The following is a 15,103-nucleotide window of genomic DNA, read 5'->3' as shown; positions in this document are numbered from 1 at the left end:
TTTCCGTGCGTTGGCGTCCTATCTTTGTCAGTGGTTAAAGGCGCGGCTCTAGGTTGCTTAGGCGCGCTTAAGAAAACGGGGTCACCAATTGTAGAGAGGTTCTGGTGGATGGACTGACGGCGAGACGTGACGTCCATGTGGTATGGCTGTTCCTTACCCATCTGCCCAGCTGCGGCGGCACGTGAGTGCGGGCCGCCACCGCGAGAGGGGGAAGGAAAGAGGAAAAGCGTACAATAGAGATTGTCGTACGCATACCCAAAGTGCAGCGTAGGAAATGATACACAATGTAAGGTTCACGGCACTGACTTTATGTTAGGTGCGGGTGCGGAGGCGTGACAATGTAAACACAACTTGGGCTCGCGAGTTCCGACGCTCACCACGCCAAAATGCGTGGGATCTACCGAATTTTTGTTTGAAAAAGTTGTATTTCACGAATGTTTGCACTCGTCGATTTTGATTCACGTTAATTAAAAAAATGTTCTATTTGAAAACAGTGGTAAGCAACTATGGAATTGTACTGCCATGGTTTTTCGTTCGCGTTTTGTGTTCCATTGCGTGCTCTGTGGATTTGTGGGGAATTGCAGAAGTCATCGCCAAGTTTGAAGGATTTTTGCGGGTTTTCAGCGCTACAGCACGTTTGTACGGCCAACTCGATGTCACGAAGTGGCATTCGGATATGTTTTTTTGTGCGTGAAAGTGGCGTAAGTGCAACAGTGGGTGCGAGCGCAATGATCTGAGTTCACGGCTGCTGTCTTTATTGCATTTTACCTGCGATGAGCGATCAGAAAATGTGGGCGCGAGAAAACCTAACCCAAGAACCCGTTTGAGATGATTCGTGACATAATTCGCTTGTTAGGGAGCGCAGTTATAGAAACAAAATCTTTCTTGCCTTGAGCAAGACAAATGTTTTTTTTTCGGAAATATACAGCCGCCCCGCCACGGTAGTCTAGTGGTTATGGCGCTCGACTACTGACCCGAAGGTCGCGGGATCGAATCCCGGCCGCGGCGGCTGCATTTTCGATGGAGGCGAAAATGTTTGAGGCCCGTGTACGTAGATTTAGGTGCACGTTAAAGAACCCCAGGTGGTCGAAATTTCCGGAGCCCTCCACTACGGCGTCTCTCATAATCAAATCGTGGTTTTGGGACGTTAAACCCCAGATAGTATAATAAGAATATACAGCCTTTCCACACGTGTTAACAAAATTCTTCTCGCATCTCGTTTAGCTTTCACATGCGAGGAAGCTCTAACATATTATTGAACACTAACGCGTGCTGTATCGCAATGTAAACGGTAAAAAACAACGGTAGCCTTCATATCATGGTTTCCGCTTACCCGTAAGTATGAGTATGGCTGGCAATACCAACTTCATCTTCGGACTAAAGATTCGGGTATGTGTCCCCCGCATATAACCAAAATGGCATCACGCGTGGAAGTTGTTACGCTTGATCATTCCTAATTATCACTTCATGCGCACCTAATAAGATCAGCTCTTACCGTCGAATTGGCATGTTGCGCTCGCAGCATTCTGAGAATTCGTAGCCAACGTGTTCTGGCACGATCAGCAATGTATGTGCGGTGCAGTTTAAGAAAAGTATTTCACTGCTTTTGCGTTGTCCTGCCTTGACACGTATCTGACTCGCTATAAAGAAGCACGTCAACTCTCTTGAGGGGTCATTTTACTTTCTTCTGAGAGTCGTATGACCCACAAGAAAGTTAACACGCCTCTTTAAAGAGTGTCATATACGTGGCAAGTCAGGAGTATTCGAAAGGAGTCACATATACTCTTTTTTGTTCTTAGAGCGTGGTGCTCTGGAGCTTTGTCACTCGAGTTGCGCGTATATCAGTCAGATTTTTGCTTCCTGAATGGTGCCGTGTGCAATATGTAGAGCCGCAGTAAGGGATAGTACGCTTGCCTACAGTAAGCTGTGTAGTCCGCTTCAGTTGTATACAAGCGCATTTAAACGAAAGTAACAGTGACAGCTGGTGATCGTTGTTACTGTTATCTTCCTTGTAAATGTGTGATTTCCCGCATCACGTGCTTCGAATTATCAACCGATCGACAATAAAAAAACGTTTTCACTATTCGAAGTGACGCAGGATTTCACTGCTTTTATTTCCCATTCAGGAAACCCGCCATAGCTTTTCAGCCACTTCTCGCGACAGCCCCTGCGACGCGGCGCCACGAATACGCGTGCGCTGCGACCTAAAAGCCATAAAGCATAGCGAGCAGCAGCCCCCTCGCCACTCTGAGACGCCGCGCACTCCGACACTGGGTCCTCTCCCTTCAAGAATGTTGCGGGGCACTCGTTTTCCATGTAAGATGACAAAAAGAGAAAGGGCTTCATTTCCATAAGCAAAAAGGAAGATAAAACGCATATATATATATATATATATATATATATATATATATATATATATATATATATATATATATATATAAAGAAAATGCATAGTGCCCTCTTCAACCAGAAACACTTGTTTGACCACGAGTTGCCGGCAAGCTGCCATTATGGCTACACGCGGAGATATAGCCAAAGTTGTATTGGAACAAATCACGTCACGCATTAAGCAAACATCCAGGCTTGTGAGACATGTTTTGAGCTCTCTGGTTAAGCAAGCGATCTCTAAGTGGGAGTGACAGCTTTTAACACTAAAGCAGTTGGAGCCTTCAAAAAGAGAAGACCGCTTGTCGAAACCTCGGCTCCAGCGAATCTCTGTGGCTAACCAGTCACTTATGTTTAGCTTACCCAGACAAACTGCTAATTATCGCCCTAGGCAAATAATTCATGCGACTACCGTTTCGCAGAGTTATACACATTTCCTTACTCGTAAAGGCATAGGACGCTAGCGAAACATCTGCGGGCCGCGTGCTCTAGTGCATCACAAGTGCCGGGACTATGCAATTACATTTAGCAGTCGTGGTGATATATATTTTAGAGTGCCGCTCTTAGGCGCCCGTTCCTGTGTTCAGCGTGGTCGCCATCATTGGCGTAACGAATAGAGTGATCGAGGACGAATGAGAGCGAACGGTGAGCGCAGCGGGCGGCTGTGTCCGCGTCTGCAATGCCTCGCGCCAGCTTGGCTTCCTGTGACAGCATAACACATGCCTCTCGCGAACGGACACGAGAAAGCTGGTTGACCTGCGGGGCTTAGGAGAAGACGTGAGCTGGTCCAAGGGGGACTTTGTGTGTGGAACGCTCTGGCAGACTCTTATATTTTGTATGTGGTTTTCCGGGAAGTTCACCCACAAGAAACAAGTTTTACAACGCAGCTCTTAGGCGCCGGCGTCGGTGTCGTCGTAACCAGCAGAGCGAACGAGGACGAAAGGGAGCGATCGCGGACCAAGCGGAGGATGAAAGATAGCGATAACGAGGAGAGCGCGAGGAGCAGGAAACGACAGGGCCGAGACGACCGGTTCCGCGGCGGCCACCCGCGGCGCCACAGTAGTGCGCGCCGTCGTGTGGTTACCGATGACGTCATCACAAAGGTATGCGGTGAGGGCGTCCACCGATGATATATGTAGCCACGGAGCCTATCAGGCTGCCATCGCCGCTTATCACGACAAAGCTAGTTGCACGTGGGCACAAGCAGTGCTCACTTCCCCCTCTCCCCTCCTGGCTATAAAAGCCCGCTTCCACGATCAATAAACGCGTCTTTCTTATGCTTGCACTGGACTCGTCTCATTCGGGGATCGGAGCGCGTGCTGGGTGCGACCTTACGATGTAACAGTGGCGACGAAGGCGGAAAAAACCCTCGGAATCAAGAACGAGTCAGACAGCGGAGACCAAGCAGCGGCTGCGGAAAGAATTGTTCCAAGTGCGCATCAACAGCTACCGGATTATGACGACGAAAGGGACAACTGGAAAGCATACATCATCAAAGCAGAGGCTTACATCGAAGCGACGGGTATCAGCGACCAGGCCAAGAAGAGGGCATTGCTTATCGCGGCGCTGAACACAAGAACCGCGCAAGTGCTCGCAGGAATAGTGGCACCAAGGAAGCCCAACGCGCTCACCTATGACGAAGTAGTCAAAACACTGGATGATTACTTCAACCCAAAGCGTCACGAAACTACGGAAAGTTTCAGGTTTTTCAACCGCTCTCAAAAGGAAGGTGAGCCTGTTCATGAATTTATTCTGGAACTACGACGCATTGCCGACAATTGTAATTTTGGCACAATGCTCGATCGAATGCTTCGAGACCGTATTGCATGCGGTGTACGGTCCAGCGCGTTGCAGAAGCATTTGCTGGCAAAGGAAAATTTAACACTGCAGGAAGCGGAAACCATGGCGCTCGCAGCCGAAGCGGCGGAAAAAAGGGCGGAGAAAATAAGCTCAGAGCTAACAGTGCTTAAGGTTGATGCGCGACAGAGCACGGGAAATGAGGTGGTGTCAGAATGCAGCCGGTGTGGCAGCAGCAGGCATAGCAGCAATGCTTGTGGTTGGTTGGGGGCACGGTGCTACCGCTGCGGTAAGCTAGGGCATATTGCTAAGACGTGCTTGAGCGACGGCCACGGTCTAAGGCCGAGGTCAAGCAGGGGAGCACCTGGGGATGTACGCGGTCGTGCTCTTGCAGTAAATGCTGACTCAAATGACGAAGACTTTGATGATGCTACGCATGTGTGGACACTAAGCTCGGCACGTATTGCTCTGTGGGAACCGCCTATCAAACGCACTTTCACTTGGGGTGGTGCGGACGTGTCAATGCACGTAGATACTGGCTCCCCAGTGTGTGTCATACCAAGGCAAATTTTCGAGAAACACCGACAACATTGGCCAATTCCGAAGCCCACAAACATCAAGCTCTCATGCTACCTCGGGAAAATGCCAGTGATGGGAGAATTGCGTGTGCCGGTGTCGTAGAATGGTGTATCCTTTGACTGTCCCTAATCATCTTAGACTGCACATGTCCCAGTCTATGCGGACGTGACTTGATCACCAAGATTTCAAAGTCAGGAATGCCAATCTTCAACTTGAGGGCCCAGCCAGACACCCATTCGGGAACGACTACGTCTGCCGTAGAGGACATCCTTGCCGAGTTTCAAGACGTGTTACAGCCAGAAGTCGGAGTGATTGAGGGGCCCCCGGCGCGCCTACTGCTAAAGGAGGGAGCCACACCAAAATTTCGTAAGGCTCGTTCTCTCCCGTTCGCTTTACGCGATAAGGTAACGCAAGAATTGGACAGGCTTGTGTCACAGGGAGTGCTGTCACCCGTCACACACTCGGAGTGGGCTACGCCCATTGTGCCGGTTTGAGGGCACCGTGAGAATTTGCGATGATTTTAAGGTCACTTTAAACCAATGCTGCGAGTTGGAGCAGTGCCCCTTGCCTCTGATCGATGATATGTTCGCTCGCCTGAACGGAGACAAATATTTCAGCACCCTCGACTTACGTGATGCGTATAATCAAATTCTCGTGGATGAAGACTCGCGGAAGCTTTGCGTTATCAACACGCACCGCGGGCTATTTGCGTAGAACAGATTGCCGTTTGGTATTGTTTCGGCACCAGCTATCTTCGAGCGGAAAATTGAGACTGTTTTGCAGGGCTTATCATGCGTCCAGGCTTATCTGGATGATGTTTTGGTATCGGAAAAGGATGAAGGTGGGCAGGATTTACGGCTCCTGCTGCAACGATTCAGAGAGCGTGGAGTAAAACTGCGGCTTGACAAATGCAAGTTCCGTCAACAGTCTGTCACGTATCTAGGGCGCAGAATAGATCAAGAAAGTCTTCACCCGATGGAAACAAATGTGGAAGCAATCTTAGAGGCTGCAGAACCACGGAATGTCGGCGAATTGCGTTCGTTTTTGGGCATGCTCACATACTATTCCAAGTTTCTACCTAACATGTCGTCTCTGCTCGCACCGCTGTACCAGTTGCTCGAGAAACACTCGCGGTGGAAGGTGGGAAAACGTGCAGAAAGCAGCGCTTCTAACGGCAAAGCGCAGTCTGCGGGAGGCAGGAGCGCTCGTACACTTCGATCCTAAGAAATCACTGAAACCAGAATGTGATGCGTCACCGCATGGTATTGAAGCCGTATTGTTTCACACTGATGGGAGTGTCAACTGACCCATCGGGTTTCGTTCCCGAACGCTGACCAAAGCCGAGCGAAATTATTCGCAGCTGGAGCGAGAGGCCCTGCCTCTCGTGTTTGGTGTATCCAAATTTCGGGACTATCTTGCAGGCCACGAGTTCACCTTGGTCACCGATCACTAGCCGCTCCTGGGCCTCCTGAAGTCTGACAGGCCTACACCACCACTGTCTGCTGCTCGTATCCAGCGGTGGGCGTTGTATCTCGGAGGATTCCGCTACAGGCTATAATACTGTCCTGGCAAGCTGCCCATCAATTCATATGCCCTGAGCCGCTTGCCCCAAGAGACGAACGAGTCGGAGGCCGGAGGTGAGCCTGCTAATTAATCCTAGCGTTGGAAACCTTCTCAGACGGGACTATTTCACTGGCGCAGTTAAAACGACAAACGTCAATCGACCACATCTTATCAAAAGTCGTAAGATATGTACTGCAGGGCTGGCCAGCAAGTAAGGATGTGGAAGCGGACATGAAAGCATTTTCCGACCGGAGATTGGAGCTGTCCGTGGCACACGATTTATTGTACTGGAGTCGGAGAGTTGTGATTCCAGAAAAACTGCGCGCACGAATGTTGGAACACTTGCATGAAACGCATCAGGGTTCCTCTGCCATGAAGGCAGTCGCCAGGTCCTCTTTTTGGTGGCCGGGTCTCGATGGCGATATCGAACGGCTATCCGCTTCCTGCAAAAGATGCATTCAAAACCTGCCTATGCCGGCAGTCGCACCCGCAAGGAACTGGCCTAAGACAGAGGAGAGCTGGGAAAGAGTGCACGCTGACTTTGCTAGGCCGGTCGCGGGTACAATGATCCTCGTGCTTGTAGACGCCCACAGCAAGTGTATAGAGGCCGTTCCCATGATGAGAGCAAGCACCTCTGCTACTGTGAGCTGCTTGAGGAATATATTCTGTCGATTCGGTATTCCCCGTACCATCGTAACAGATAATGGCACACAATTCACCAGCGAGGAGTTCGCGACATTCACGAAGCGGAATAGTATAACTCATGTGCGCACGCCTGTGTACCACCCGCAATCAAACGGGATAGCGGAAAGGGCTGTTCGCACCATTAAAGACGGCCTCAGAAAGATGGGCAACAGCAGCATTGGGGAGAACCTGGATCGTCTTCTTTTTATTTACAGACGGACTCCCCTCAGTTCTGAATAATGCCCTTCTGAACTTCTCTTAGGCTACCGCATCCGTTCCCGCTTGGACTCATTATTAACCCCCATTCATGCAGGATCCACAAAAACGGACGAGTGGACGGTGCCAGCGGACGTCGCCGTTCATGTCCGTAATTACGGGCAGGGAGATAAGTGGACTCCGGGAAGAAGCGCATCCGTATCGGGCGCTCGAATGGTCACCATTGATACACCCGAGGGACCCGTACAGCGGCACGTTGATCAGGTGCGCTCGGCCCAGTCAGGCCGGTGCAGTGTGAACCTGTTCCCGAAAGCAAGGAAGAGACAGAACCATCCACGAAGCAGGTAGTGTCCCCAATACGACCACCTGTCCAGGGGCCGACGCAAGACAGCCCACCTGCAGACGCTGGCGAAGTACCGCTACGTCGTTCAAAGCGTCAGCGGAAACCACCACAGCGTCTCTACAATCTTAAGGGAAGAGAAATGTAGCAACGGAGCCTATCAGGCTGCCATCGCCGCTTATCACGACAAAGCTAGTCGCACGTGGGCACAAGCAGTGCTCACTTCACCCTTTCCCCTCCTGGCTATAAAAGCCCGATTCCACGATCAATAAACGCGTTATGCTTGCACTGGACTCGTCTCATTCGGGGATCGGAGTGCGCGCTGGGTGCGACCTTACGATGTAACAATATATATGGAAATAAAGTGCTGCAAGAATGGAGGCCTGTCTGCGGCGGCTGTTCAGTAACGCGCCCACGTGCTGCTTTCCTCGGTCTCCCGGTTAGCGAGTCTGGCGCCTCAACGCAAACTCAAAATACCTAAACAGCAGCGCTCAGAATTCGCATTGCGCTGTATTGTAATTGCAGGTGAATTTTCAATGAACTCATTTTGTTGCACCCTGTGTCTTTGAAACAGCAAAGCAGGCGGACAAAACTGCACAGAAGCGCGCAAGCCTGAATCTCCCATGGTGTCTCTAGCACGTAGACGCTCGACATCTGCTTCATACATCGAATAAATACATCACATTCCGTTTATGCTCATCTCGTCGTAGCAGCAACTAGAAAAGAAGTAGACAAGGAAGGCACGCACACACAGGAAAGCGCTAGTACTGTGTGTTCTTGTTTACATCTTTTGGCGCTGCTTCAACGACGCAATTGTAACAATTAGCCCAACTTTCTATCCAATGCTTATCTCGATCGGAGCTTAGTTATTAGATAGAGTACAGCCATGAGGGAAAAATGGCCGATTGTCGCCGATCAAAGCGAATTGTTCAGGCGACATAGCCTCACCAACGGAAAGCTGACCCCCCCAATATTTGCTTGTTACAGCAATCGTCTCTGTTGATATCGGCTGAATGGCGGTAGATCTCGCCCAATGTTGCCGGTGAAAACGCAGTATTACCTGCAGAACGGCAATACTTGTTCAACGTTGCCGGCCAAAGACAGCGGCTCAGCCCATATTGGTTCACAACCGGCAACCTCGAGCTAGTGACTATGGTACTAGTCAATAAATTACCACTTTTCAACTAACACTTTTTCCTTACGTCTTTAGCACCTTCAAGTCAAGTGCGGCCGCAAAGGAGGGAGATCAAGATCAAAGACGCAGAAATAGTAGAAGTCCTTGTTTAGCAAAAAATGCCGATTTTTCTTAAAGAGCATTCTATGATGAATGCAAGCAGCAGCAGCTCTCACTGCAATAGGAACGAGTTGGCGTGCCCGAAATGATGACTGGAACAAGTAATTCGTTCCCCCAAGGCACATCGAGAATTGTATGCCAGCTGTTGATCAGCCAAACGCAGACTATGTTCACCTTCCATACTTAAGGGGCCTTCCGTGTAGCGCCTTGACAAGGAACCATCAGTGCTTTGCACTGGAATTGTCCGTCTACATGAGAATACCAAGTCGGCCTTCAGAAAGATGCTTTGCAGTATTTTAAATGGCGCATCTTAGTGCGGCCTCACAATAATTGAAATTTAGTAACAAAGAAATTCAGCCGAGCAGCACGGAAAGCGCGTGATGGCGGTTAGCGCCATAGAATCTAGGCTGTTGGCCTTGCAAATAAACCACCTGAAATTATGGCGGAGGCAATGGTTACTCTTCGAAGCTGGAATTATGAAGCCGTAAATTAACTCCAGCATTAGCAGACAGAAGAATGCACCAGTCAGGATGCCTGTCCAGGGGTACTTCATCAGCGTCTTCCAGCGATATTTAGTTGCACTGACGTCCAAGACGATGAGGACAGGTTGGCTACTTTCCAGAAGGTGGACGCAGCAAACAAATATGACGATATGCTAAGCTGACGTATGTAAGTGTTAAAGCGGCTATGGTCGCCGGGCTCTGGTTACGGAATCACCAAACAAATATTACCAAATGGTGTTCGTGCAAGACGGGCTTTTTGAGTCTTCGGCCGCCCCTATGTGGGAAAACTCCGCGCAGAACACAGACTTCATGAGGGCCGTTAACTATCAGGAGAGGACTTCACTAGCATATTGAGGACGTCATTGACTTTTGCAGGCGTGTGAATCCATCGATGAATGAATCAGACAAGATCAAACAGATCCACTAAGGAATAGCCGGGCGCATTTAAAATGTTATTAGCCAAGGACCCACAATTCGTAGCCGAAATAGTTTGTGCCAGAGCTTCGACGTGTTGCGGAAACAACGCACCCAAGCGCGACGACGTCTTCTGGAACAGCAATATTCGATCGCTGCATTGACTCTTGGTGACGAGAATACCCTAATGACTCAGATAATGTAGTCTGTGCGTGAGGAGCTGCCTCGCAGCTCTTCATTTTTTCGAGCACTCCAAGCCTGCAAAGACGCATCATCTGACCCAAACTATACCACAAGTTATGCAGGAAGAGCTCGCTGATGCTTTGTCTTACGCTCGTTCACCTTCTCTGGAGGCTGCATCCTAGACATACGCGCTGGCCTTCGCTACGAGAGCATCCTGTCAGCCAACTTATTCTTCCTCACCCGCACTTGTAGAGACGTCACGAGCTCTGTTAAGCCGACCATTCCCTGAGTTTTTTCACCCATGCCGAACTGCAGACAACCGCCCTATCTGTTATTCTTGCGGGTATGCAGGGCATGTGGCACATTTCTGTCGCCGCCGCCTACCCGCCCAAACAGAGGCCATTCGACCAGTTCCGAACGACCCTTCACCTGACCCTTCCGAATATTCTTCACCTGAGCGCCTGCCCTCGGTTAGCCGCCGATGTTCAGCTCCCCAACGTGGCTACCTGTCACGCATCATCGACACTGCTCCACATTGTTTCGGCCGAAACTATGGTACTCATTGAAAGAATTCAGCTGTGAGCGTTCCAGATGAGCGTACCTTTCAAGATTCACGACAAACGTGGATAAGTTGGATCACCGGGCAGCATGAAGGGTACGGGTAGGCATCGAAGGGCTATCTCCACGGGGCAAAAGAGCATGCTGTGTACCGTAGAAGCAACGTTGAGAGCAGGTGAGTCGTGCGCAGACGTAGTGACGTAGTGTTTTATTCAGGAATATGTAGAAATTTGAGAATAACGTGCTTTAACATGAGTAATTATGCAATTTTATGCATTCATAGATAACCTCCCTATAGCTTAATGTTTCCCTGCATGAAATGCACACACACTTGTTCTCAGCACGTAATAGCTGAAGGAAAGAATACAGTGTTGAAAAGATTGATCAAATACTGTGCTTTGCATAAAATAATTGTCATAATGCGTGTTCAAATAAATATTGAATTTGAGGGCTGGATTCTCCACTAATATCACCATGTTGTGTGAAGTCCACATTTTCCTGTTCACACGTGGCGCTGCATCTTTTGCGGGGCTGTAATATGGATATGTGCCCAGTCTATAGCCCTAGAAATGTGGGCAAATTGGCACCTAGCTTGAAATCTTGCTACAATGGCTGCAGGTGCCCGTGTAGATGGCATATGTGAGAACGCCTTCTTATGGAACTTGCCCAACTTGCTGAAAGCTTGTAGGCGCTCTTTTTCCGTGTGCTCTTCCGCACTCTGAATTGACTGACTGCAGTCTGGTGCTTCAGCAGCTGACCAATTTGTATAAACGTATTCCCACTGTCATCCCTATGTGCACATCTGGCCTGACACAGGCTGGTTTAGGCGACACGTAATGTCACATAAGGGCCACTAGCTCATTGAATGAGGCCCATTTCAATCTAAAATATTGTCTCTAGTCTTCATCAGTAAATTTCATAATTACTACACGATTCCAACAATGAGAAGATCGTCATTTCGCCCACAAGGCGCATTTCTTCTCTGTTGAAATAACTGCAATAGAAATATGTTTCCGTTGAAAGTACTAGGATATTGCTGTATGAGAGAACGAAAGAAAACAGATTGAGGGGGACAGTGGTCCACAAAATCAGAATCATCAAGTTTGAAATCAGCTGTACTATTGCACGTATTTTTGCTATTGTCAAAGAACCTGGTAATACCTATATTTTGACCTAATCTCATAAGAACAACCGAATGTGATAGCGGAAGTGGCCCGTGCTGGTATGCGCTGCTCGTGGGAGTACTCTCAGAGGCGTCCTTAGTAGCCGCGCTAATCTCCTGGCTAGTTCATTATCAATGTAAAATTGGTTCTTTTGAGGTAGAGTCCACAGCAAACAGCTTGACGACGACGTGGCGTAAACAAGAAAGTCTTCTAAAATGGCCTCAAAATTTAGGATTTCTTGAATGCAGTACATAGCACGGACACACACACTTACAATGGGCCACTGAATTTCAGATAACATGCCTATGCTGCGGCTAACATACGCGCACAAAAACCGCGAGAGCAAAGGTGAACTTTCAAGACCATAGCTCACTACTGCGCAGTTTGCCTCGCATGCTCTGGAGCACAGCTGACGGTAGCTTCGATATAGTTTGCGGGCTCGCGGCCCATTTCACTACCATCACGAAGCTGGCGCGATAAAAATCATCTTGTACTTAACTGCCGTTAGCATTCCTTATGCCGGAGCCGAGCCAGCATCTTGGCAGGCTGCTTGTAGGGCCGTTTAACTGTACAAGGACTGAACAGGGCTCATAAGTTCTCGGCAGTGCATTAGTGCAGCACAGTGAAATACCATGTTCATATTTGTCCACGATGAAAAATCATAAGGAAGGGCCTGCAAGCGCTTACGTGCGCCCAGTTTTGCCTTTAGTCACGACGCACGTTTCCTGCGCACTTCCCGGCTTTTCGCGCATCGACGGAAGTTGGAGGCTGGAAAATCGGCTTCTGTTTATCTTATTTGACACTGCATGGTGCTAGTCTCTCAGGTTGCTATATATGTGAACATGTAAATAGCCAGACATTTTTTATAATGTTTGTGCTAAAATACCTCGACAGGATTCGAGCACATTGATGTAAACAAGGCCTATGACATGCTGGAGCGGAGTTTCAATATGCAGCCGCAGCATGATTTTCACACCGATTACTTCCTCGCTAACGAAGACACATGGAACAGTATGTCTCTAAATTCGCTGCGTTTGACAAGCAACAACCAGAACGGCGGCAAGAACATTTTTGCATTTGGTTCACACACAAACACACACACACACACACAAACACATACCACGTGTAGGATGGGCAGTCTCCGCGCCATGATGGTCTAGTGGTTATGGCGCTCGACTGCTGACCCGAAGGTCGCGGGATCGAATCCCAGTGGAGGCATTTTCGATGAAGGCTAAAATGTTTGAGGCCCGTGTACCTATATTTAGTCGCACGTTAAAGAACCCCAGGTGGTCTAAATTTCCGGAGCCCTCTACTAAGGCGTCCCTTATAATCATATCGTGGTTCTGGGACGTTAAACCCCGGGTATTATTAATACGCGGAGCGGTCGCCTTTAGGCCACATGCTCCCACAGGAGCGGTCTTAACGGCGTGCATGAGATAATGTGTCCAGTGGAATCTACAGGATTTATTTCCTGTTCGTCACTGGTATCCCCGATATTGTGCAAGCGTATCAAGTCACTCCATATTGCGCCTTGATTAATTTACCATGAATGGTCAGTAGACGTCATGAGAAAAGACAGGGCGTGAAAACAGAAACACAAAAGAAACGTAAAGACAACAAAAACGCCGTTTTGTGTTGCCCTGACTTCCCTCTTGTGTGCGTGATTGCATGCCCAGTTTTTTAACATAAGTTTTTACCAACTCAGCTCTCTGTTATTCAAAGCATTTCACTCCGGAGACTGTGTAGCTGCTCTAATTTTTCTAGTAAATGCATTTCGTGTCCACTTACCATCACTCCCAATCATATTTATTATTCCAGGTGAAGGCCCACGCGTCACTTGGAACAAGATTTCGGGCCTGCATGTAAAGAGTGATTAGTAAGCGCTATAAGAAGTGCTGGCTTCATTTTGGTCTCGAGCACTATATCATCGTCTAACCTGCACGTGCTACTAGTCCAGTAGAAGGAACTTGCCAGGCATATTTCTAGCAGGCAATGAGGATTTATTTGTTCAGTAAAACGTTGCGGCAGAGACGAGATCTATATGAAATCACTACTTACAGAAGTATGTTGGTAGAAAGATAATCTGAAAGGGCGACACGCGCCAGCTTTTCCCACATATTAGTCGTGTTCAACACTTTTATAATGTTAAGCGGTTTATTGGACGGGACTCGGCGACAATTCGCTATGGCGACAGTCCAGGCCAAAGCACGGGCTCCGAGAGCGAGCGGCGTTTACAAGAGGACGACCCACTAGGAGCCGCTGGAGAACGCAACCGTTTAACAGTACCAATTGCTTCGCCACAATTACCCCGCGTACGAAAAGGGAGCCGTCCGGCGACCTAACAGCTCGTCACTATGAGTGGGTCATAGTAGGCCTTGAGGCGCTCCACGTTGACTATGTCGCGCCCTCGACGGCGCATGTCCGAAGCTGGTTCGATGGGTTCGATCAAATAGTTGACCGGGGATGTGCGCTCGATGACCCGGTATGGGCCTTCGTATTTCGGCAGCAGTTTTGAAGAGAGGCCGCTTGCAGTGGTAGGGACCGAGAGCCATACGAGCGCTCCAGGGAAGAATGTGGGCTCAGAAGTGGTGGTGCCGTCGCGAATGCTCTTCTGCAGCTCTTGTTCCTGCGTCGTAAATGTCTTGGCAAGCTCGCGACACTCTTCAGCAAGCCTGGCTGTGTCAGAAATAGGCGCACACTCAGATGGATCCGGCTTGTATGGAAGTATCGTGTCGATGGTGTGCGACGGGTGCCTTCCGTACAGTAAGAAAAAGGGTGAAAAACCAGTAGTGCTCTGAGCGGCGGTATTATAGGGGTAGGTGACAAAGGGCAGAATGGCATCCCAATTGGTGTGATCAGCGGCGACGTACATTGACAGCATGTCGCCGAGCGTGCGGTTAAAGCGTTCGGTTAGGCCATTCGTCTGCGGGTGGTAAGCAGTAGTTTTGCGGTGAACAGCATGGCAGTCTTTCAGAATGGCTTCCACGACTTCCGATAAGAAGACACGGCCTCGATCGCTGAGAAGCTCTTGGGGTGGACCGCGACGCAGTATGGATCTGTGTAGTAGGAAGGAGGCAACATCGCGCGCTGTAGCCGCTGGGAGGGCGGCGGTTTCGGCGTATCGCGTTAGATGGTCAACAGCGACGATGGCCCAGTGGTTACCAGCCGAAGTCAGAGGAAGGGGTGCATACAAATCGATGCCCACGCGCCCAAACCGACGGTTAGGGCAAGGTAATGGTTGTAGACCTGCTGGCGACACGTGCGTTGCAGGTTTTCGGCGTTGGCAATCGAGGCAGGAGCGAACGAACTTCTGCACGTAGCGGTACATCCCACGCCAGAAGTATCGTTGTCGTATGCGGTGGTAAGTTTTGGATACCCCAGAGTGCGCGCATTGAGGGTCAGAGTGGAAGGCTTCGCATATTTC

General features: G+C 49.4%; 1 protein-coding gene across 1 annotated transcript in view; it reads right to left on the bottom strand.

Annotated features, from left to right (window-relative positions):
* Positions 1 to 15,103, bottom strand: part of LOC119400689 (uncharacterized) — a 73,407-nt gene that overhangs the window by 35,132 nt on the left and 23,172 nt on the right. Inside the window, exon 3 of the mRNA XM_037667695.2 lies at positions 13,468 to 13,535. Within this exon, the coding sequence (XP_037523623.1) occupies positions 13,468 to 13,535 (68 nt within the window). The remainder of the gene's footprint in view (positions 1 to 13,467; positions 13,536 to 15,103) is intronic.

Source organism: Rhipicephalus sanguineus, chromosome 7 (assembly GCF_013339695.2).
Source record: "Rhipicephalus sanguineus isolate Rsan-2018 chromosome 7, BIME_Rsan_1.4, whole genome shotgun sequence".
In the NCBI taxonomy this organism is placed as follows: Eukaryota; Metazoa; Arthropoda; class Arachnida; order Ixodida; family Ixodidae; genus Rhipicephalus; species Rhipicephalus sanguineus.
The sequence above is the reverse complement of the archived record's forward strand: the minus strand, read 5'-3'. Positions and strand labels throughout refer to the sequence as shown.